Genomic DNA, 24,751 nt, shown 5'->3' with positions numbered 1-24,751 from the left:
CCAGAAGGCCCTCGGAGCTGGACCTCAGTGTCTGGGCAGAACGATGGGGGTGGAGACGCTCCTTCAGGTATACTGGACCAAGGCCCTGCTGGGGCCATCCTTTGTACCTGCCCACCACCACCCACTGCCTCTTTCCTCAGATGCACCTTGTCAGCATCCAGGTGGCCAGGGATTTCCCTCTTCTCCTGAGCCTCCCTGAAAGTCTGCCGGAAGGACTGTTCCGGGGAGTCGATGGTGATGGTGAGCACCGCGTCGTAGGCCATGCGGAGTTTGAGGCTGTCATCCAGCACAGGGTAGGACTCCTTCTGGTAGGGCATGCTGTAAGTCAGGGCGTCGTAGGGGATGAAAACGTAGGTCCCGTCTGTCATACGCAGGTCCTCGGCCTTCTCCAGCAGGAGGCGCTGTTCCTCCCCACCCAGCAGGGCAGAGTGCATACACATGACGATCACTGGATAGGAAAGGAACGAGGAGGAGGAAACAGGCAGAGTAGACAGTGGGAAGGGTTAGGCCTGGTAAGGGTCAGCAAACGTTTTCAGCAGCGGGCCGGTCCACTGTCCCTCAGACCTTATGGGGGGCCGGACTTTTTTTTGGAGGGGGGTGACCAAATTCCTATGCCCCACAAATAACCCAGAGATGCATTTTAAATAAAAGGACACATTCTACTCATGGAAAAACAAGCTGATTCCCGGACTGTCCGCAGGCCGGATTTAGAAGGCGATTGGGCCAGATCCAGCCCCCGGGCCTTAGTCTGCCTACCCAGGGGTTAGGGATTAGGAGGAAAATCAGTGTAAAGTCCAGAGCTCACCAAGGGACCGCAGTGAGATGAAGAGGGCCTCTGTGTATGTGCAAAGTGACCTTCTGCAAAATGGACTGCCTCTCCTGATAGGAGCCAACCCAGACCCTGCATTTATCCCCTCTCCATGTGCCCTCTTCTGGAGGAGATGCAGAGGGAGGCAACATGAGAACAGGTCCTTTCTGTGGTAGCTCCCCACTTATGGAATGCCCTCCCCAGGAAGGGAAGCCTGGCACCATCACTGGCTATTTTTAGGCAAAAGGCAAGAATGTTTCCATTCTGTCAGTTTGGGGGCCCTTTACGCTGGAAAGGTTTAGATATTGCGACGTCCCTTAGGACAGTGTTCCCCAACCTTGGGCCTCCAGCTGTTTTTGGACTACAATTCCCATCATCCTTGACCACTGGTCTTGCTAGAGAGGGATGATGGGAGTTGTAGTCCAAAAACAGCTGGAGGCCCAAGGTTGGGGAATACTGCCTTAGGATGTCAGTTGGATGTGTTAGACTGCCTTTGATGTATATGAGTGCATTTAGATTTTATTTTGCTATAGCTTTGGAGCAGTTTTTATTTTTGCTTTGGGTTCCTTTTTGCAAAAAAAGTGACCATTTTAAGAACAATTATAATAATATTAAGGGACGCAGGTGGTGCTGTAGGTTAAACCACAGAGCCTAGGACATGCCAATCAGAAGGTCGGCAGTTCGAATCCCCGCAACAGGGTGAGCTCCCGTTGCTCGGTCCCTGCTCCTGCCAACCTAGCAGTTTGAAAGCACGTCAAAGTGCAAGTAGATAAATAGGTACCGCTCCGGCGGGAAGGTAAATGCCGTTTCCGTGCGCTGCTCTGGTTCACCAGAAGCGGCTTAGTCATGCTGGCCACATGACCCGGAAGCTGTACGCCAGCTCCCTTGGCCAATAAAGCGAGATGAGCGCCGCAACCCCGGAGTCGGTCACGACTGGACCTAATGGTCAGGGGTCCCTTTACCTTTATAATAATATTAATACGCTAAACCCACGTTCATAACATACATTTAATGCACGCTGATTTCCCAAAAATCCTGGAAGATATACTGTGAATTTTAATGTTTTAGTATTTTAACTTTTTGTATGTTTAAAACTATTCTAAGTTTTTCTTGATTTTATCTTTTTGTAAAGCGCTTTGAGGTGTGTGTGTGTTTTTATACACAACCAAGTAGTGTATAAAAATTATGAAATAAGTATCTTACACCTCACGTACCTACTAGTTTCAGGACTCTTCATAGCAGTGATGTCTGACCACCACCCCTGCACAGCAACAGCAGCCTTCGACTTCCAGATGTTTTGGGCTACAAACCATCACCCGCCCCAGCCAGGACAGCCATGGGAGATGTTGTCCAAAACATCGGGCTGACACCAGGTTGCGGAAGGTTGCTTTAGAGCAGTTTCCTAAACTTGGGTCTCCAACTGCTTTGGGACTACAATTCCCATCATTGCTAGCTAGCAGGACCAGTGGTCAGGGATGATGGGAATTGTAGTCCTAAAAACAGCCAGAGACCCAAGTTTGGGAAAGGTTGCTTTAGAACCACAAGCAGTCTTACCATCAGGAAAGTGAGGCATTCCTTCTCAGGCGGCTGATTTTTTAAGGGGGCAGGTACCATTAGAAAGGGTCGGACTATTGGATCAGTTTGGATAAAGGGAGGTTTAGACATTTTAAAAAATAATAACGTAGTTTATGTTTACTAGGTGTGCAATTTGGTTTTGACTACAATGCACAGGAAGGGAGGTTAACACTTTCCCTCCCCAGCCATGATACTGATGGAAATAGTGTGCCAACCACCACGCTACTTAATTGGTGCTACTAAACTGTAGCACTAATGGCAGAGGTGCCATATGGTAATTTTAGACTCTGGACTTAATGGTCTTGTGGAGCGCCCTTCTTTAGGTGGTTTGCACATAGCCCCTCCTGTCCATTCCTCCAAAGTGGGGCCCTGGACATCTGCCCTAAAATCCTGCCCTGATGGCACCACTGGCTAAGGGAAGCTTTTTTTTCCCTTCGGCTAATAGCAGCATATGGGGGTTATTTTCAGTGGGGCTGCTGCTGGGGAATAGGGATGGGGAGAAATTTGATTCAGTTCACACAGGGTTGCCATATTTCAAACAGTGAAAATCTGATCAGAAAAGTTGTTGAGTTTTTTGGGGGTAAAATTGTTGAGTGGGGTTTTTTGGGGGGGCAAAGCAGTATTCTGGAGATAGATGATACATTGATTGATTGATTGATTGATTGATTGATCAATAGATAGATAGATCTGGAGATTCTGGACGTATGGCAACCCTAAAGGTAAAGGTACCCCTGACCGTTAGGTCCAGTGGCAGACGACTCTGGGGTTGCGGTGCTCATCTCGCTTTACTGGCCGAGGGAGCCGGCGTACAGCTTCCAGGTCATGTGGCCAGCATGACTAAGCCACTTCTGGTGAAGCAGAGCAGTGCACGGAAACGGCGTTTACCTTCCTGCCAGAGCAGTACCTATTTATCTACTTGCACTTTGACATGCTTTCGAACTGCTAGGTTGGCAGGAGCAGGGACCGAACAACGGGACCTTACCCCGTTGCGGGGATTCGAACCGCCAACCTTCCGATCGGCAAGCCCTAGGCTCTGTGGTTTAGACTACAGCGCCACCTACCCATGGCAACCCTAGTTCACATTTAAAGGCAAATTTACACAATTCACCCTTTGCGAAACAATACGCAACAAAGAGACATCCTTCAACATTTGCATTTCTCCAAATTCCAATCTCCAGTCAATAAATGTGTACAATAGTGCATTGCATTGGGGTCAACTGTGCATATATCAGTGAAGATAGCATACGAAAGCATTGTATTGGGGAAAGGTCCTGCAAAATGTGTATATTGTTACAGGTGCGCCAGTTTCTGCCCAACATGGAGCGAGGCACAGCGGAAACTGTGGTGTATTTATGATATATGGTTTATTTATACACATATATACCCTGAGCCCACCCTGGAGGGGTTCATAGCATTGACACCCCAAGAGGGCCTTGCTTCTCCCACAGCCCCTGCCTTGGATTCAAACAGAAATCAAACATTGCTCAGACTCTCTCTCTCCAGCTTGCTGCTTTGCTTCTAAGCTCACACCACTCCTAGCTCCCTGCCTTTGTCCTTCTAACTAGCCATTAGTTAGGGGAAGGGGCCCAAACCTTTTGCTGTCTTGCACATACCGCATTCCTTTGCTTACTTAATGGACCATCACTCAGACTATCATTTCCACAGGATGCTAGCCTGGCTTATATTTTAACACATGCAGGATTTGGGGGTTAAGAGGGTCTCGACATACAGCCTACACACCCACACCTGGCAAACTCAGATGTTGGGTACGTCATGATTATCCAATGTGGACCAGTTCATGGAGGGCAATCGTAGGATGCTACAAACTATATCTGGAAAGTTCCTGGGGGTCAATAGAAGTCTCTACTAGACAGAGATAAGGAAGTACTGTAGGTGTTGTGCAATCTTCCCCTTCAAAAATGTTCTGTATGTATTTTCAACCCAAATGTCCTGGTTCACCTGCTTTTATACAGAGACAGACAGGACTAAAGCCACATTCTTACTTCATCTTGATAAACAATACTTTCTTAACCTCCATTGTGCACTGAAGCTGGGTTGAACCACAATTTATCATGAGGCAACAGCTTGGAAGCTTTTCTTGGCAAATGCTGTTGGGTCGTGATCCTGCACATCTCCTGTCCCATCAGGCTACTTCTTAAAAGGGTGGAGAAGCCTGTCATACGTACGTGACTGCACCTCATAGAACAGTTGCTGCTCATTTAAAGTGACTACGTGAACTGACCTTATCCACACTAAGAACCTCAGCAGAACCTAGAAGTTTTCTAACGATTATCCCCCAAATATTAGACCCTCTTCCTTTGAGAGTCACGCAAGCACATGTGGCCCCAACCCAGCCATACCTCGTACATCATAGGCCCTCTGTACCCGGCGGAGGGCATCCCGTGCCCCATTCGGTTCGTCCTCCATGGTGGTCACGACAGTGACAGGGAGGCCAAAGTTGCGCAACGACTCCGCCAGGCCTTGCCCTACTTCTACCCAGAGGTCCTGCCCGGAGCTGATCACGGCAACGTGGGCCCAGCGGAAGTACTTGAGCACGGTGTAGAGGACGGCGGAGGCCTGGGGCAGCGGCCGGGAAAAGGTGCCGAAACGCTCCACCTCGGCATCATCAGTCAGGCAAGACCAGGAGAAGACGGGCTTGTTCCAAGCTCTGCCCAGCAGCCCAGCCGCCTCGCAGGTGGCTGGGTTGACCGGGCCCACGAAGCCAGAGGCATAACGCTCCGAGTTGACAAAGCTAACCATGGCCTGAGACGACTTGCAGTCTTCGTTGAGGAGGACATAGTCAAACCAGTAGCCCTGGTTCAGAGTAGGGTCCTTGTTGATGCGGGCAACGGCCAGCTTGGCCGCTGCGTCAGGGTAGGCCCTGGCGTAGATGGAGTCGCAGGTCCAAGGGCCCATCACGCCCACCTTGAAGGTTGATGGCAGGACGCGGCAGGGCAAAGAGAGGAACAAGAGCCAGAAGAGGAGGACTTGCCGACGGGGGCCCTTGTCGCAGGCCCACCTGGGGTGGTTGGAAAGGCGGAGCAGGAATCTGTGGAAGCCAAACCAGGCTAGGATCATGGTGTCGCAGAGCCCGGGAATGGCGCAGCGGTGGGGGAAGGGGGAAGGGAGGGGAAGAAGAGGGAGAAGGCACAGCTCACAAATCCTTTAGTCCCTCAGGGGCCAGGGCCAGAAGTCTTTTGTCGGAGTGGATCCATTTGCCGCCATCAACTTGGTTAAGATTCACCGCACGCAGTCAAGAGAAATCACCCTGGAATAGAGAAAAAACATCACGCTATGGTGGGAAAAGGATGCCTGAGGCCCTGCGCATAGCTGTGGGGATCAGTGGGCATTGCCACAAACAACCCGGTTTACATGTTTTTAATCTCATTTCTTTAAAAAAAAAAAATTAAGACTGGGTAGTGTTACGCAGCCCAAAGAAAGTTGGGTAAACAGCCAAACACCTCTCCACTTGGGGCAGCCATCTTGTTACCCAAGGCCAGCTTGTTGCCCGTAGCAACTGCCTCACCATCTTCACAGGTGTAAAACGAACAAAAAGCACCACTCCAGGTTAACTATTGCGGAGCCATATTTGTTGCCCAGCTTTTAGGGCTTGTGGTGCTTACAAATATAATTTCCTTCGCATTTCTTTTGGGCAAGGCAAACAACCCCATAGTGTAACCAGGAGGGGTGGGGGCAGATATAACCACACTTCCGAGAGAGAGAGAGAGAGAGAGAGAGAGAGAGAGAGAGAGAGAGAGAGGTCATGACAGGAGAGGCATCCAGCTGCTTTGGCCAAAGTCCACCCTATTCTACCAGCCTCGGGCGGTATTATCCAAATTACTGTTCTGCTCATGCTCCAGCACCTCAACGAAGCTGCCCCATCCCTCAAATCCTAATCTTGCAGCTGAACTAAAACAGGATTAGCCTTTTGGCCCCAGCTGCCTCTTCGTATTAGGTGTGAATCGGTGCGATGGCACTCACGTGCCCACGAGTGCTCAGCAGGTCACCTCTACCAACTCCTTTTACCCTTTACTATGAATAATGTTGCAAGGTGTGTTTGTGTGTGTGAAGTTATAGAGGGGGAAGGAGCTATCAGGTCTTAATTCTACAGCCTTTGAGAAAAGCTGGAAATGTGAGGGAAAGCTGGAAAACCACAAGCATGGATTGTGTTTTCTTTTAACACAATGATGGCATGTAAGGTCTGATTCAATGTGTTATTTAAAAGCAAGAGGCATAATGATATTTGTTACTGATGGTCAAGAACACAGAGCTGTTTTATTAGGGGGGGGGATATTGTCTTTGCCACACCTTTAACACTTACTGGAATTTTTACACTGGCTCATTTTTGCATTTTCCCAAACAGAACAATTTTCTGGGTGAATAGCATTCCCCCACCCCAATCTACGTACTAGATTTACGCTCACTGTGGCCCATGCTATTTTTAAATTTATTTATGGTATGAAATGGCTTCTGTGTGGCAGGTTAGAAACCAGCTTTCTCCAGCTGATAACCCTGTGTAGCAACATTAGCAAGTTCCAAAATCCCAAATACCAGAATTTGAGGTGGGGCAAGGACTTAATTATAAGACATGCTGGACATTTTACAGAGCTCCAATGCCTATATATATATATATTTGATATTAAAGATTGCATAGATGAAAATGGAATTAATCTTTCAAAATGTGAGCTTGCAAAAATATTTGGTGGGAGGGGCACATATTTAAGACATCCACAAAAATATGCTTCTATGCTATTCTCCTTATCCCACTGGGAAGAGCTTTTGCATTATGCAACAAGTCTACCTATTTTCATCTGACAAAGGTCAAGCGACTTGCCTTTCCACACCTGTGATTCTATTAAAAACTGAGTGCAAAGCTGGTGACCTACATTTACGATTCGGTGGAACGTTGTGAAATTCAGCAAGGCACAGCTGCTTATGAAGAAACTACATGGGTGTTTCTCTGGCTGAATCCCACTGAATGAAGATGCCCGTATTTGCTTTTGATACAGATGAGTTTTCCACGCAAGAGTGGGTCCCAATCAGGCCTTTTCTGGTCTCAAATCCGGGTCCTGAAATAGGCTGTGAAAATTACACCTTACTGTCCAGACGCTGCTTGCTTCTTCTGCCCCTTATCTCCCTCTACTCCATAGGTTGGATGGACAGCAACAACCATAATCCCTGACCACTAGTCATGCTAGCTGAGACAGAGGGGAGTCATCTGGAGGGTCAAAGCCTAGCCATACCTGCTCTACTCTCTCTTTCACACACACCATTTCAGAGGGTAAATCTTTCCCACCCCCTGCAACACAACGACAAACATCACCTGTACATCTGCATCTTTGGTGCATCTTTTATAGATACAGGGGTTAACTACACTGCCTCATGGAGGGTAAGGCTATCGGTGGCTACTAGCAATGACCACTGTGATGTATCCTACCTGCCCGCAGACTGTCTCACCAGAGTGGTGCATGCTCTAGTTATCTACTGCATGGGCTACTGCCATGATGCGCTCTAAGTGGGGCTACCTTTGAAGGTGACCCGGAAACTACAACTAATCCAGAATGCGGCAGCTAGACTGGTGACTGGGAGTGGCCGCCGAGACCATATAACACGGTTCTTGAAAGACCTACATTGGCTCCCAGTACGTTTCCGGGCACAATTCAAAGTCTTGGTGCTGACCTTGAAAGCCCTAAATGGCCTCAAAGGCCCAGTATATCTGAAGGAGCATCTCCACCCCCTTGTTCAGCCCGGACACTGAGGTCCAGTTCCGAGGGCCTTTTGGCGGTTCCCTCGCTGTGAGAAGCCAAGTTACAGGGAACCAGGCAGAGGGCCTTCTCGGTGGTGGCACCTGCCTTGTGGAACACCCGATGTCAAGGAAATAAACAACTACCTGACTTTTAGAAGACATCTGAAGGCAGCCCTGTTTAGGGAAGCTTTTAATGTTTAATAGGTTATTGTATTTTAATACAGTGTTACCTCGGGTTACATACGCTTCAGGTTGCATACGCTTCAGGTTACAGACTCTGCTAACCCAGAAATAGTGCTTCAGGTGAAGAACTTTGCTTCAGGATAAGAACAGAAATCGTGCTCTGGCAGCGCGGCGACAGCAGGAGGCCCCATTAGGTAAAGTGGTGCTTCAGATTAAGAACAGTTTCAAGTTAAGAATGGACCTCCAGAACGAATTAAGTACTTAACCCAAGGTACCACTCTATTCTGTTGGAAGTGGCCCAGAGTGGCTGGGGAAACCCAGCCAGATGGGCGGGGTATAAATCATATTATTATTATTATTATTTATTATTTATTATTATTATTATTATTAATTATTAATTATTATTAATTATTGTTATTAATAGTTGTTATTATTTTATTTTTATTTTTATTTTTATTATTATTATTATTATTATTATTATCATCATCATCATCATCATCATCATCACCATCTCCGCTGCTGGAGTCAGTGTGCCTCTGAATGCCTCCATCCCTGACAGAAAATAGCAGCCCCTACCCATAAAGAGAAAGAGAGAGAGAGTTTCCAGACAGTCTTGAGCTCTGGCAACTCTTGCTTTAGAAAACAAATACGGACAACACGAATGCTCATCATCCCTAGATGGATGTGAAGGGGACCACGCAACTCCATGGAGTCAAGATGCCCACAACTTCATAGGGCCAATAGGACAAAACTAACCAACCACCTTTTTTATCCTGCACAGGAAATGCACCTCATTCATTTCCCCTTGGGGTTTACTCATCCGATGAGAAGGGGGTGCAGGCCTGACTGGTCCTATTTGGCTCAGGGGAAGAATGCGTCACCGCCAGCACCACACAAACACAAACTTGGGTCACGCTGGCCGATGAACCCGCAGTCATAGATATGAATCTATGTATTAGTTATGTACCAGTTATTTTTATTGTTTCTGTAGCATGTGCTTTGGCTAGCTTAGTTTGGGGATCACACATGCAATTTGCTGTGCAGTGCACAACATAATTATTTTATCTATTACTCATTCACATATTCTCCTTTTCGTGTAGCTTTGTCCCCCCCCCCCCAGGATGACAACCCAGAATTATGCGTGGCTTTCGTCTTCGGGTGTCTTCCCGTGTAAGAGTCGGGGTGTCTGTGCGACGTTTCGACGAGGTCTCACTCGTCATCTTCAGGCTGGTGCTTTCGGCTTCTTGTTACTGGAACAGAGCAGAATCTGGTGTTTGAGTTCCTCAACAGTATTTATAGGAACTCAAACACCAGATTCTGCTCTGTTCCAGTAACAAGAAGCCGAAAGCACCAGCCTGAAGATGACGAGTGAGACCTCGTCGAAACGTCGCACAGACACCCCGACTCTTACACGGGAAGACACCCGAAGACACCAAAACCTGCATATATATATATATATATATATATATATATATATATATATATATATATATATATATATTATATATATATATATAATTTTCCACAAATTTTGCACATATAATTCCAACGCATAATAAACATTCATTTTGTTTTTTTAATTAAACAAAAACTGAGGAGATAATTTTGACAAGGAGACCTGTTTTAATTCCTTCGCGCTCTCAAAGGAGCGTCGCTCACAGGCTCCCTGAATAAAGCTGCTAACAAGGGCTTTGCTGGACCTTCAACAGCAAGGGGAAAACCAATTTTTACACAGCTTTGGAGCAGGGGTAGTGTAAAAAAAAAAAACCCAAAAAACTGGCATGCCACACTCTCTCCTGTTTCATAAAAGTGCCCTTCTCATTCTCCTGGCACATTACACCTGCCGTTGTATACAAAGCGATGTCCTGAAAAGATTAGGAGAAATGAGGCTTCTTATAGTAGAAACCTGAAACTATTTAAATCGCCTCTTATAAGTCAGGCTCGTTGTCTGTGGAGAAGAGGATCTTTCCTCTCCTTTACAAGGGAGAATTGCATTTGTGCTGACAGGAAAATGGTGGCCAGAGGAACAGGGACGACGTCCAGCACAGTTTCGAAACACAAACCGCAATGGATAAATTAGTCCTATTTAAACCCAACTGGGGCTGGGGAGATTTGGAGGGACTAGAAAAGTTCCAGAAGCGGCTGCCTCAGGCGGCAGAATCACATGGGGCGGCACCCCTGCTCCCGCTCCAAGGGTCATGGCGGCAGCTTCTCCTGGCAAGATCTCTCGAGATTCCTAAGAGATCTTGCCGGAAGCCGCAGCAGGAGAAGTAGGGGCACAGCACCGCAGATGGGGGTCCTGCTTCCGGGGGTCAGTCCTGTCCCCCGCACTGGCCATGATGGCTTTGCTGCCAGCAGTCGTTGGTCAGGGAGCAAAGGCAGCGTCGGCCTCTGATAAGCCCAAGTGGCCCAGTTAACTGGCCAGCAAGTTTTAAAAAATATAATAATAATAATAATAATAATAATAATAATAATAATAATAATAATAATAATTTATTATTTATACCCCGCCCATCTGGCTGGGTTTCCCCAGCCACTTTGGGCAGCTTCCAAAAGAATATTAAAATACTGTGATACATCAAACATTAAAAGCTTCCCTAAAGAGGGCTGCCTTCAGATGTCTTCTAAAAGTCTGGTAGTTGTTGTTCTCTTTGACATCTGGTGGGAGGGCATTCCACAGGGCGGGCGCCACCACCGAAAAGGCCCTCTGCCTGGTTCCCTGTAGCTTCGCTTCTCGCAATGAGGGAACCGCCAGAAGGCCCTCGGCGCTGGACCTCAGCATCCGGGCAGAACGATGGGGGTGGAGACGGTCCTTCAGGTATCCAGGACCGAGGCCATTTAGGGCTTTAAAGGTCAGCACCAACACTTTGAATTGTACTCGGAAACGTACTGGGAGCCAATGTAGGTCTTTCAAGACCGGTGTTTATGTGGTCTCTCGGTGGCCACTCCCAGTCACCAGTCTGGCTGCTGCATTCTGGATTAGTTGTAGTTTCTGGGTCACCTTCAAAGGTAGCCCCACGCAGAGCGCATTGCAGTAGTCCAAGCGGGAGATAACCAGAGCATGCACCACTCTGGCGAGACAGTCTGCAGGCAGGTAGGGTCTCATCCTGCGTACCAGATGGAGCTGGTAAACAGCTGCCCTGGACACAGATTTGACCTGCACCTCCATGGACAGCTGTGAGTCCAGAATGACTCCCAGGCTGCGCACCTGGTCCTTCAGGGCCACAGTTGTCCCATTCAGGACCAGGGAGTCCTCCACACCTGCCCGCCCTCTGTCCCCCAAAACAGTACTTCTGTCTTGTCAGGATTCAATCTCAATCTGTAGTGGGGTTTGTGTTTTTTTTAATATAAGCACTTGTAAAAGCTGCCACTGCCATCTTAGAGGAGGATGGAGGCGTTCCGCCTTCTCTCACACACATGAGGAAATAGGTCCTGTAAGATGCAACACCTTAAAAAACAAAGGAAGCACGGGTCTTGTTTCAAAATGGTTGTTTCCTCAAATGCAAATTAATTAATTGAGCCCATTAAAGTATCTTTTGATCAGCTAGCAGCCCTAAAGACAACCCCCCCAAAAAAAACCAAATCCAAACTGCATAATAATAAATAATAATAAATTTTTATTTATACCCTGCCCTTCCCAGTTCAGAAAACCGGGTTTAGGGCGGCTAACAACAAATTTAAAGCACTTAATTGATGCAACAAAAAGCAGCATAAAATAAAGTATAAAACGTGAATAACAATAGTGCCACATAGCGCCACATCAGCTTGAAAACTGAAGTTTGTGCATGTGTAGATTATTAGGGCTACATTTTCTAATTCCATCTGCAGCGCATAGGAATATGAGAACAGAGTAGATTAGATATTATTATCCTGTGCTTACAATAAACCCCTCGGGGGTCCGCCGGTTATGCTCTACTGATGCGGCAAATTACTGGAAGTCCCTTAACTTGGCAGGTTAAAGGTGGCGGCTCTGGCATGACCTATGGGGGAAAGGCATGTTTCATGCACAAGCCAGTCCACACATGCATCTCTTGGAAAGCAGTGCCAAATGACGGTTTGCCTGTATGACTCAGCCGCCGCAACTTAAATCACCACAGATATATCACCTGCTGTCAACTCAGACCATAACACTTGCCCCGGGAGACAGATCACACATTTGACTGAGAGGCGTCGAGTGGATGAACAAATGAAGGGGGAAATTTCATTACTAGATTATTCAATTGCAGTCTGTGGCTTTATTAGGATCTATTTTTCAGGCCTTGAATCGCAGTCGGCTTGCTTAAGCAATGGAGTGTTTTGTAACTGGTTGGCAGAAATGAAGTTGGTAACTAAGGGTCTGCCTTTGGTATACAGTGGTACCTCAGGTTACATACGCTTCAGGTTACAGACTCCGCTAACCCAGAAATAGTGCTTCAGGTTAAGAACTTTGCTTCGAGATGAGAACAGAAATCGTGTGGTGGCAGCAGGAGGCCCCATTAGCTAAAGTGGTGCTTCAGGTTAAGAACAGTTTCAGGTTAAGAATGGACCTTCGGAACGAATTAAGTACTTAACCTGAGGTACCACTATTCTTAAGATATATACATTGCTTAAGGTCTTGCGCCTGGAAACAGACAACAGGAAACACCTTAAACCACAAAGAAACGGACTAAGAATATTGTGAGTGGACAGGAACAAGAATGGAAAATTTCCCACACGTGCACTATCCCTAAATTTATGAAGTAATGCAGTTGGCCTCTGGGCTGCTATATATCTGCAATCCATAGGTAAGCTCAAGTTTGCCGAAAGCTTTTGACTGGCTAAAAGTAGAGTTGCCAAAAAGTTGCTGAGCTTTTTCTAGGAAAAACAAACAGACATTTTGCTGAAATCCAGACATTTGACAACCCTACTAAAAGCCATCACATGTGTCCTGAAGGATGACTATAAGTATTTTACTAACCCCTGAGCGCATGATGCAATCGTTCCTTGGCCCTCCAAGGCCACACATGTTCTCTATAGCTTCACTAAAGACTCTGTTTAGCATTTCCTATTTGGGACCCCCATCAGTAGACCCTGGGGCTAAATTTCACTCTCCAAAAATGGTGTCTTCGGGAGGGAAAGGAGAATACTGTGATGTGAGGGGTGGACATGTTGCAGTTTCTAAAAGCTTTATGTTTACCAAGGAATGGCAAGAGACAACAGATTAAAAGTTTAGGGAAGCTTTTAATATTTGATGCATTACGGTATTTTAATATTTTGTTGGAAGCCGCCCAGAGTGGCTGGGGAAGCCCAGCCAGATGGGCGGCGTATAAATAATAAATTATTATAATATTATTATTATACAGCAAAGGAGAGCAAAGGAGGCTAGTACACTGGTCTTCAACTGGTGGGTGGCGGTCTAATCTGAGGTGGGTGACAACAGCAGTACTACCACCATACAAATATATGGTGAAAATGGAGAAATAGGTCCTCAAAAGCAAGTGTGGGTCCAAGGACTGAAAATGCTGAAGACTGCTGTGCTTGTGGGAAGCAGACTTGGGCAACTGAATGAGAATCACTCCATGCATGCAAGGCCCATATGCCTTCTCCATGGGGAAATGACCAAAGCTCTGGAGAAAATCTTGCATGAAATTGCACCAAACAGGTGGTAGGAGAGAGGAAAATGGCCGGCAGATCTTTCCACCACTGGCTGCCCTGTAACTCCTCCAAGAGGTTGTGCACTCAGGTACACAACACATGTGGAGAAAATTAAGTAGGGTGGACATACAGTGGGCAGCTTGGCCATAAATTGTCCCAAGACATTGTGAAATGTCTTTGCCCTAGAGGGAGATCTTCTGAGCCACCACTGGAGATGGGACTGTTTTCACATCATCTTTTTGTTATGGGCCTTAATATTCAAAATGTATATGTAGCATAGTGTTTAAAGTCAAAAGATGTATCACAAGATGAGAAATCAACTTTCCTACTTTCTCCAAGACCCTTTGTAGATGAGAAATCTCTTTTTCTCTTTCTCTCTCTCTCTCTTTCTCACACACACACACACACACACACACACACACACACAGAGAGAGAGACAGACAGACAGACAGACAGACAGACAGACAGACAGACAGCAGCTATTGTGATAATACATGGATGTTTGTTGCACCAATTTTGTGGGTAGCTATGGGATGGTACCTATGACATCATTGCAACAAGAACAAGAAGTTCCACTTCTCCTAAGCACACTATCCAGAAGAGTCTAGGAGTTCATACCCTTTTATTTAATCTTCAAAAGGCAGAATGGAGGGGTGCCCTACAGACAGTGGCATAGCGTGGGGGGTGCAGGGGGGGCCGGCCGCACCGGGCGCAACATCTGGGGGTTAGGGGGCGCAAATCCACGGGTTAGGGGGCACAAATTACTTGCCTTGCCCCGGATGCTGACAACCCACGCTACGCCACTGCCTACAGAACTACACAACACCCCCCAATTTCTAACAAGTATGAACTACTAGCTACACACATATGCAATTTTTTTGGGGGGGTGAAGTCTATCATATGTAGTGTACAGATATTTATCAGATAGCATAGTGCTACTTGGCTTTTCCGATTATGTTGTTGGTGGTGTTCTTGTTCTTGTTGTTGTTGTTAACCCGCCCTTCCCCTAAGGTCCCAGGGTAGGCTATATTTAAAACACAGTATTAAAAACATGTTTAGAAAGTACTTTTTAAATAGAAGTTATCTGAAAGGGCCAAAGGGAGGTCAAATCCAAATCTAGCCATGATTGTTTTCTAATGCAATTCTCTGGCACATGCCAGGATATTAACCATCCTGGACCCTGTGATCAGGAGGTGATGCCTTGTTTGTGGTGCCACCACTGGGGGTTGCCCTGACTGCACTGGCACACGACAGAGCCTTCTTGGTGGGGGTTCCCTGCTTGCAGAATGCCCTCCCTGGTGAGGTGTGCCCATCTCCCTCATTACTGACTTTCAGGAGGAATCTAAAAACACCCGTTTCCTCCGGCATTTGACGCCTGAGATATGGCAATGCTGAAATCAGTGGCCGAGAGGATTTGATTGTTGTCAGAATGTTTTTAATTATTTTGTTTTTCTGATGATGTGTTTGCCTCCATGGGCTGCTTTGGGTAGAAGGGTGGGATATTAATTGAAGAAAGAAAGAAAGAAAGAAAGAAAGAAAGAAAGAAAGAAAGAAAGAAAGAAAGAAAGAGTCCCTTTTGCACTCCACACACGTATTCACCAATTTGAGACTCAGGCATTGATAGCCATCAACGCTCTTCCAGCATATTATCAGCTACACCAACTAGACACGAGTAGGACCAAAAATACTTCCTCCCAACGCACACACCGAAACGTATTAAGAGAGCAGGACCTCATTAATTTGCTTCTGCTTCCATGAGAGAGAGACCCTCACAACAAGGCCATTTACGTATATACAGAAGAGAATCAAATGCTAATAATCCCACACCTTTTTTTAAAAAACCCAAACACCACTCCCACTTGCAGAGCTATTAAGAGTATACAAGGATTTTAGCCTTGCCTACAGTGGAGCATGCTGTTTTCCTGTATTCAGTGGATTTGTAGGAGAGTCCTGACATCATCATCATAAATTTTATTTATACCCCTCCCTCCCCGGCCAGAGCTGGGCTCAGGGTGGCTAACACCAGTAAAATCACAATAAAAACATAATAGGGAAGGGGGGGGAACCAATTTAAAATACAGGTTAAAATGCAATTTAAAATGCAGCCTCATTTTAATAGTAGCCCATAGTTCAAAACCATAAGGGGAGGGAAACATAAGGGTCAGACTGAGTCCAAACCAAAGGCCAGGCGGAACAGCTCTGTCTTGCAGGCCTGCGGAAAGATGTCAAGTCCCGCAGGGCCCTAGTCTCTTGTGACAGAGCGTTCCACCAAGTCGGGGCCAGTACTGAAAAGACCCTGGCCCTAGTTGAGACCAATCTAACCACCTTGCGACTTGGGACCTCCAAAGTGTTGTCATTTGTGGACCTTAAGGTCCTCCGCGGGGCATACCACATAGAGAACTCCCCACCAGTTGCCTAAAGTGCTGGAGTCTGGGAATGGCTTTGCCACTCGATTCTGCTGACTGTTTTAAATGAAGAGAATGTCCTGTGCAAAATAATTGCCGTTATTATATACAGTGATTTTTTCCTGGCCACCCTTGCAAGGAATACACGCCTACATAAGGGAGTGTGGGAGGAACAGGATAGGAAAGGACTGCAATCCTGAATAAATTGGCTGCTATCACATGAACGAAAGGTAAAGAGTCACAGTGCATGTCTGCTACGTACAGGCAGAAGTGCAGGGAACAGCACCATCCCCACAGAAGTGCATTTAGCATCTTAGCTGCATAGCTTTCAGTGTGTGCTGAAAATGCACACCTCTTTATCTTGGTCTTTGGCAGTTTAGGTATTTTGCATTGCGGGGACCACCTCTTTCGTTCCATTTATACTGCTCTGTTGCATTTGGAACTGTTTACATGTTTGTTTGTTTGTTTGTTTGTTTGTTTGTTTGTAACGTAGAACCATCTAATTTTAAAGTTGGAACGGATCCCAAGGGTCAAACCTTCTACAATGCAGGGATCACAACATGCAGTCCCCATCCAAAAATAGTGTTATAATTGTATATTAGATTCTTGTAATCTGTCCTGGTGCCTTACTCTGAAGAACAGGTAAGAAATCTAATCAATAACTGAAATACTGCACAAAAAGAACAACAGAAAGATGAGAGACAACCTCCTTCAGACTAAAACAGACAAATCTGACACACACACACACCAATTTTAAATCAAGCATATAATATTATAATTTTATGCTCAGACAGAAACTACAAAACAAAGGGAAGGGGAAATATTTCTTTTAGTTGGCCCATCTAGCTTACTGGTCCCTCTTAGCCAGGCACCACCTCCCTTCTAAACTGCCTCTGATCTACATTCCAAGTGTGCTAGATAAATGGGGATACTTTCAGGGAGTTTTAATCCTCACCTCTGAGACCTTGTTTTACCCAGACCGTTACGCTGGTGACATCAAAACAGCTCCTCCTTTCTCTGCAAGAACCTCCCCTGACCCATTGCACTTTGCTGCGCCTTCACTGCGGAGCGTGAAATGGGTACAATTTCAGTTACCTGTCCTCCAAACAGATAATAGCAGAGATCAAGATCTGTAGCAGAGGCATTCCTACACTTGGAGAATTAAAATGCCCATGACTTTTACAACATTTGAGACTAGATCGCCATCACCAATGTCGCAGGCACAGAAAACCCATGGAGAAATTGACTCCTGCCAATGCATAATAAAGTTTCCAGCCATCCCCTTTTCTGCACTATGCAGGGAATACAAATCTTAATAGTTGCATTTACCTTTTCGCTTATTTGACAACCTGTCAAGCTGGACCCTGTCCCACCCTGGGTAACTTCCTCCGATGAAGCCCCAGGATGCCCAGAGCCAGAAGATCCCATTGAGCAGACAGAGTCCAACTCTGGCAATGATCAGAAGACCAGCAATGTCCAGAGAGAGACCAGACCCCTGGAACATGTCTCTAGAGGTTTCCAAAGAAGGACTTTTGGGTTGGGTTCCTAACTCTTCTGGAGCAGAAGAACCATCTCTCAATTTGAGAGCAAAGACATTCAGGCTAGCTGGCAAAGGAGTGTGTGCCTAAGAGCCCAAAGTAGAGCTACTCATGAGTAAAGGGTTCTTGTGGAGAGAGTTCCCCATCCCCCCAAAAAAGTGACAGAAAAGTGCACTGGAAAGCCACTAGCTGACAAGGACTTGTAACCTTGGTGTCGCAAACCTCAGGATAAATGTTCAGGAGGCATTGTATAACCTCTGCCCAAGTTTTGTGTGTGAACAGCATCAGCGTGAATGTTCAAGCATGGAAGCTCTCTCCTGTTGTTGTTCTTGTTTAGTCGTTTCGTCGTGTCCGACTCTTCGTGACCCCCTGGACCAGAGCATGCCAGGCACTCCTGTCTTCCACTGCCTCCTGCAGTTTGGTCAGACTCATGCTGGTCACTTCGAGAACACTGTCCAACCATCTTGTCCTCTGTCGTCCCCTTCTCCTTGTGCCCTCCATCTTTCCCAACATCAGGGTCTTTCCCAGGGAGTCTTCTCTTCTCATGAGGTGGCCAAAGTATTGGAGCCTCAGCTTCAGGATCTGTCCTTCCAATGAGCACTCAGGGCTGATTTCCTTCAGAATGGATAGGTTTGATCTTCTTGCAATCCATGGGACTCTCAAGAGTCTCCTCCAGCACCATAATTCAAAAGCATCAATTCTTCGACGATCAGCTTTCTTTATGGTCCAGCTTTCACTTCCATACATCAGCTCTCTCCTAAATTCTGCTTTTCAGATTCCACTTACTCCTGACCAGTGTCAATGAATTTCTGACCCCTGTATGTCATTGACCCAGGCACGGCGGGGTTTAACTTGCCCTCTCTGCCCAAGTTTTGACCCAGTTGGAGCAGAACACTATCAAAGTTCTTGTGAACTGGCTCGCTCTCACACACAAAGACAGAGATGTACGTATATACCAAGTTCTGAAATACAGGAGCATTTCAAGTTTAAAAGATGCAGCGTGTGACATCTGAACATGAGAGCATTCTTTCTGGGTTCCAGGAATTATTTCCAAAATAAATATTTCAATCATACTTTGATAAGTTACGACACATTATTGCGCCGTGAATCTCTCGCACATGTCTTCACCTGTCAGCTACGTTGGAGAGAATGCGTTTGGGAATAAGACGCGTGCCAGAGACATTCCCTTGCACCACTCTCTGCCCCTCCTGTGATATGTGTTGTGCCTGATGCTGAGGCCTTCTGCCAGATCTCTTCCTCCGCTTCACGATCCGAGAGCAGGGAACTTAGGCAATTGTAGACTCTGGAATTAATGGTCTTATTGGGGGTGGGGGTGCAGGCCTATCCGCCTTGATTGCTCACTCTGTAGAGCGTGAGACTCTTAATCTCAAGGTGGTGGGTTCGAGCCCCACATTGGGCCAAAGTTTCCTGCATTGTAGGGGGTTGGACTAGATGACCCTTGCGGTCCCTTCCAGCTCTACAATTCCATGATTCTATGATCTGCACCGAAGTCCCACTCTGGTGGCACCAGAGGGAAAACAGATTCAACGGCAGGCAGGAATTCCCCCGACACACACTAAACAGGACAAGTAAAACTTTCACTGTCTCTCAAAGGTTCTGGATGAATGAATGAATGATTTGGTATAGGAACACATAACAGCAACAGGATCCCCTCTTGCTTCTCTCCCTACAGCAGTTGCCTTCTTCCTCTTAAAAAGCTTTAGCAAAAACTCACTGCTGGTGTCGGGAATAGTGAGTGGCAGAGCTGATGTTTGGAGGGTTATCAGAGAAGGAGGTGTGCCTCTGAACATCCACTGCTGTGAATCCCAAGTGGGGAAAGGGCTGTTTCCACCAGGTCCTGCTGGCAGCCTTCTTAGGAATTATCTCACTGGTCACTGTGAGAAGGGGATGGTGAAGCGGATGGGTCTCCATCCTGATCCAGTGGGGCTCTGACCATGCTAATGGAATGCATCAAGTTTATAATCAAATTAAGGGCACTGGTAATAAAACCCTACTTTAGCACCAGCCAGACATGAATCAATCCTACTAGATCCAAGACAATCCCAATTATTAAGAGCACAGAGGCTGGTCAAATACAGAGAAGTCAGAAGTCAAAATGGAGAATGTGACGACTGGGTGATGTATCAGGGGTGCTTTTGAGTGGAAGAAGGCATTTAACATGAAATTAGTGGGCGGACAAGTCTCTCAGTTTAGTTTCTCTCTGTTTCTCATTTTCCAGTCTTCAGTACACATCGCCACATGTTTGCAGGATATATTTTTTTAAAAGTCCCCACGAAAATTCATCAGCGTCTTGCCTAATACACATCTTTTTGTAAGCAATTCCTGCCCCCCAAATATAGTGAATTCTTATAACCAATTTCCTTTAACATGTGCATTTCTGTATGCTATTTTCAGCAACACGTGAATGAATATGAACTTTCCCTCCTAAGACACACCTCTTTTTGGTTGGGGAAAAAAGTTATTGCAATATTCAGAGAAGTGCAAATTCTCAAGGATAGCTGTCCTTTGGTTTGCATATTGTTGCATGTTTCTTCCCCAGCCCTACAAGGAATCGAAAGATGCAGAAAGACTCAATAAAAAGATGGAGGGTTGATGAAGTGGGACATTCAAGATGAAGGAAAGTTGAAGTCATGTGGCTGAGAGGGACAGAGCAAAGTGAGGGGCACAGGGATATAGAAGAGAAGAATAACGGCTTTGATGAAAGGAGAAATCAGATTATTTTGATGGCTATCAGCAATGTAACGATTGCAGGAATGGGAAGAATCACAGGAAAAGAATTATGTTAAGGGACAGAGGACTAGAAGATTTCAACAGCATGGACTGGAACGGGAGACAAGGGAAATAAGAAGGAATGACTTGAGATTTCCAGCAGAAAACTCAACCGCCTCTCTCCTGTTGCCTCCACTTACTCTAAAAACCTGTTTCTTAACTATAAGAACTAAAGGGAGGCCACAGCTGGACAAGCACCTTTCAAATTAAGGTTTCTTTCAATACAGCTATTCCCCTTTAGAGTAAAGTGTTGGGATACTCTTTGCCTGAATCTTCCTTTTCTTTTTAATGCTGCAAAGTCAGAAAGCACGCCCTCAAAACTGACCCTGCCGCTTCCACCCGTTGACTCAAGGCAAAATGGCCGGCTGTCAAGGTCTCTCTCTTCGAAGCAAATGGCGGGAGGTACAAACAAGCGCCATCGGTTGAGGCTTGTTCCTTGGTACCCCTAACTTTTAGGAGCCCAGCCACAAAGACAGAAGGTTAAGGCTCGTTTTCTGCTGGTCTGTGCTGAAACAGAACCACCTCCAAGTCCAAATGTGGTCTCACAATTCCAAAATTTTCCAGTACATAGAGAACTACCTGTCCAGGGAATGGTTGGAGTGCATTTCTATGTATAAAAAACTGGGAGGGGGGCATTCAATCATACAAGCTCCTGCATGCCACCTAAAATGGTATAATCCAGACCCACGGCGTCGTATCCAAATGTTGGCCCTAGTCAGAGCAGACCCAATGAAATCAATGGACATGATTCGCTTTGGTTCGTTGATTTAAATGGCTCTACTCAGAGTTAAAAGTTAGTTGGATACAGCCTAGACTGACCATCGCAGCACATGGGGACACAGACAATTTTCACGGCAAAAGTGTGTTCTGAATGCCCCCCCCCTGCAGAACGAGCCGCGAACTGCCTCTCTGCCACCTATGCTAATTCTCCTCCTAAGCTCCTCCTTCCTTCTGGAATGTTCCCAGCAAGAGAGATGGCAGCTATAGCATTTAACCCTGGGACTCAAAAGTTATAAGGCTCTCTTGCACAGTTCCCACCCCCACCTCCAGATGAGCTTCTTACACGAAGCTCAGACAGGTGTGAGGGTTGGCTTAATCCCTTCTCCGCTTCCCCCAACATGACAGTTACAAGATCACGGCCGGGGAGATGGGGGGGGGGGAGGAAGAGAAGCAAAGCAGAACAATTGAACTGTACTAGCTCCGATCCAGCAGGACCTAGTCATGCTTTTTAGTCATCTCGATAAATCAGCAGAACTTCTAAATCCCATTTCTTTTAATGGGGCGAAAGCGTGACTTAACTTTGGCTGGTCCAAGCCCACCAACTGCATCTACTGACTTCTCCCAATCCCAACAGGCGAAAATGACCACTAGGGAGATTATCCCCGTTCCCATCCTATTCCAAAATATACAATGCCGGGCATCACATTTTCCATCACTGAGCCAAATTCCTGCAGGATCCACAAAACACAATGTTCACTCTCTTCCGCCAAAGTCCCCTCCTTCAATTCTTGTCCCCTCTGGTTCCTTTTGGTCTACTCTCCCCCACCTGCTCATCACACACCTCCTAAGGAAATAAAAATCCCCCCTCCTTTCTCTTTTACATGCTCCATTTTTCTCACAGCACCTAACATTGGACACTGCAACGAAACAGGCAAAGGAGCAGCCATGAGGAAAAGGAGGAAATTGAAGATATTCCATCTCCTGGTCTCCCTTGACTGAACTCTTGTCCCAGTCGTGAACCCTAAAAGCAGACCTTCTGTCACCCCCCCCCCCACTGCTTTCTTGATTGGTTTAACCCACTAGGACATGGGCTGGGGGGACCACAAAGGGCTTGGCGGGGGTTCTCGGTTCCTTCTCCAGCCCCGATCCGGGGACGCATGCCCACACCACATTCGTCAGGCTACAGGCGCCACACTCTTACCGAGACTTGGTCCGCAAGCTACTTCCAGCGCTTCCGAAAAACCGAAGGAAAAAAAAAAGTATCCCAGCCGCTAAATCCGAGGGAGCAAAACGAAAACCAGGAACCCGATAGCGATGAAGCAACTCCAACAAAAGGCAAATGCCAAAAGTCAACCCCAGAGTTCACCATCCGTTTCAGGGACGCCGGCTTGGAGAAATGGGGTTTGCCCCGGCACCACAGAGCTCCTCTCCCCGCCCCAGATCTTCCCTGTGGGGCACAGGGAATACGGGGCACCGGTGGCCACTGGGTGCTGGGTCCCTCAGGTCCAAGAGCAAGACACTGGAGCTGTAATACCTGGGCGTTCGTGATCTGCTTGGCGTGGGGGGAGCAGCGTGATCAAGAGGGGGAGGTGGCTGGATTTTTGTTTTTTTTATAAACCCATAATCCACGTTCGCTGTCTCTTACAGCTAATCAGATTAGGTTCTCATGGAGGGGGAAGGTGGAGAGCGGGGAGGGAGGAAGAGGCCATGACAGCCATGTATCCATGGGTGCCCGGGGAGGGGGGGGGAGGTTTGCAGTCCACAGCCTGGGAGGTTCAGATGTGGCAAATCAGGAAGATGAGAGCATCTTGGGATGAAGGCTGGTTGTAAGAGTGGAGTGTGTGAAGTTAAGTGTGCATAGTTAAGTGTGCTGGGGGGGCGTGTGCAAAGGATGGGGTGCTGGTGTGAATTTGGGGAGGAGGAAAAGAGGAGAGAGAGGCGAAGGCTTACACAACAGGAAGCGGAGCAATACAGCAGGGGACAGTCTCCAATGCACAGCGATGACCGGGACATTTTGAGAAGAGGACTCCGGCAGGTGAATACGTCTTTCCTTTGCATAGCAACCCAAGGAAGGCTTGGAGGAGAACAGAGTCCGAGAACGCTCTAGTCAGGACATTTGAGTTGTCTTGCTTGTGTGTTCTGCGCAAACGAAGCAACAACTGACAAGCAATGAGGGGGTTAACAGAGATGTCAAAGGAGGTAAAGGGTAGTTAACGGGAGGCAAGGACAGGCGGGAAGCAGTTATCAAGCACAGGTAAGAGATCTTACAATCTGGAGGCCGCCTGTGTTGCAAAAGCCTTGGGATGTTGCTGGTGCCTCCGTGGCTCATCCTACAGCTTGGGTGACAACACTGTTGGCTGTAGGGATGGGGCGTGGGGCTGATGTGTGGAGCCCCACCACCACCACTGGGGTAGTTTCTTAAGACTTCCATTTCTATCATACGAGGAGGGGGGTGTTTCAAAGGAAGAGCCTGGGAGGTCTGCATCTAAGGGCAGCTATGTTTGAAAGCAGACCTGCAAAAAGCACTCAGAACAGGTAGGCGGCATTTGCACCTGTTGAAAGTGTGGTCCGTGTGAATTATGTCGCTTTCCGTGGAGAACTGCCAAGGCTCCAACTGCTTAAAGACTCTGAGGATGGGAACAGTGAACTCCTCCCCGGAGTAACCAAGCAGCAACCACACAAGCAGGAATGCAAAAGGAAGTTTTTTTTCTGCTCTGGCATCCAAGAAAAGGTTTCCTGAAATAAACAAGTGAGGGAGAAACACAGGGAAAGAACTGCGGTGCAGCCAGCCTCATAGCTAAGAGCAGACCCCAGGGAAGCCTCCTCTCACCTCTAGGCATTCAGCACACACCCGTCCAGGGAGGATCTCTGGTTTTTTTTGCTCTAGGAAATGCCGATTAGAGCAATAAAGTCTTCTGGAACTGAAGTCTCCAGTGTTTAGAGGAAAGTGTGCTATTTTCCCCGGCACATGCTTGTTGATGTGGTTTTCCTTTGGAGGGAGGCCACACACTGAAATGACAGCAGGGGATATCTGCACACGCACTTGTGTCTCTCACAATCTTGCGCCCGTTTGTGAGAAACTCAACGGAACTGTTAAGTAAAGTAACCTGCAGGTGGAGCATAAAAGATGGCTGTGTACATTCCAGGACTGTGAAAAAGGCTGAATTTCACAAACGGCCTCGGAACTAAACTAACCACCAGCAGAAACAGCATCTTTTGGTCTCCCTGGAATTCTGCACCCCAAATTTATTTTGGGGCAGAAAAAACTTCAAGGATTCCAACAGAAATGTTGCCATGGGAAGGAAAGGGGTTGGGTCTTTGCTTCATGTCAACAGATACTGCAGAGGGAAGGTAATGCCATGAGCAGGGAGGA

The 24,751-nt window shown here is 46.9% G+C and overlaps 1 protein-coding gene across 6 annotated transcripts in view; it reads right to left on the bottom strand.

Annotated features, from left to right (window-relative positions):
- The window catches only part of GUCY2D (guanylate cyclase 2D, retinal), a 51,703-nt gene extending 27,290 nt beyond the window's left edge, over positions 1-24,413 (bottom strand). For 2 of the 6 annotated variants that reach the window (XM_082197520.1, XM_082197525.1), the window contains exons 1-3: positions 17,660-24,413; positions 4,744-5,651; positions 147-448 (exon numbers count right to left, since the gene is read on the bottom strand). In XM_082197520.1, coding sequence (XP_082053646.1) covers positions 147-448; positions 4,744-5,461 — 1,020 coding nt within the window. In that variant the 5' untranslated portion in view covers positions 5,462-5,651; positions 17,660-24,413. Of the gene's footprint in view, positions 1-146; positions 449-4,743; positions 5,652-9,930; positions 10,443-12,192; positions 12,244-17,659 lie in introns of those variants that run through there. The other 4 variants (XM_082197523.1, XM_082197522.1, XM_082197524.1 and 1 more) reach the window with 4 other exon arrangements.
- Between the last annotated feature and the right edge of the window lie 338 nt (positions 24,414-24,751).

The sequence above is a fragment of the Podarcis vaucheri genome, assembly GCF_965113315.1.
Source record: "Podarcis vaucheri genome assembly, chromosome: 13".
Classification (NCBI taxonomy): domain Eukaryota; kingdom Metazoa; phylum Chordata; class Lepidosauria; order Squamata; family Lacertidae; genus Podarcis; species Podarcis vaucheri.
The sequence above is the reverse complement of the archived record's forward strand: the minus strand, read 5'-3'. Positions and strand labels throughout refer to the sequence as shown.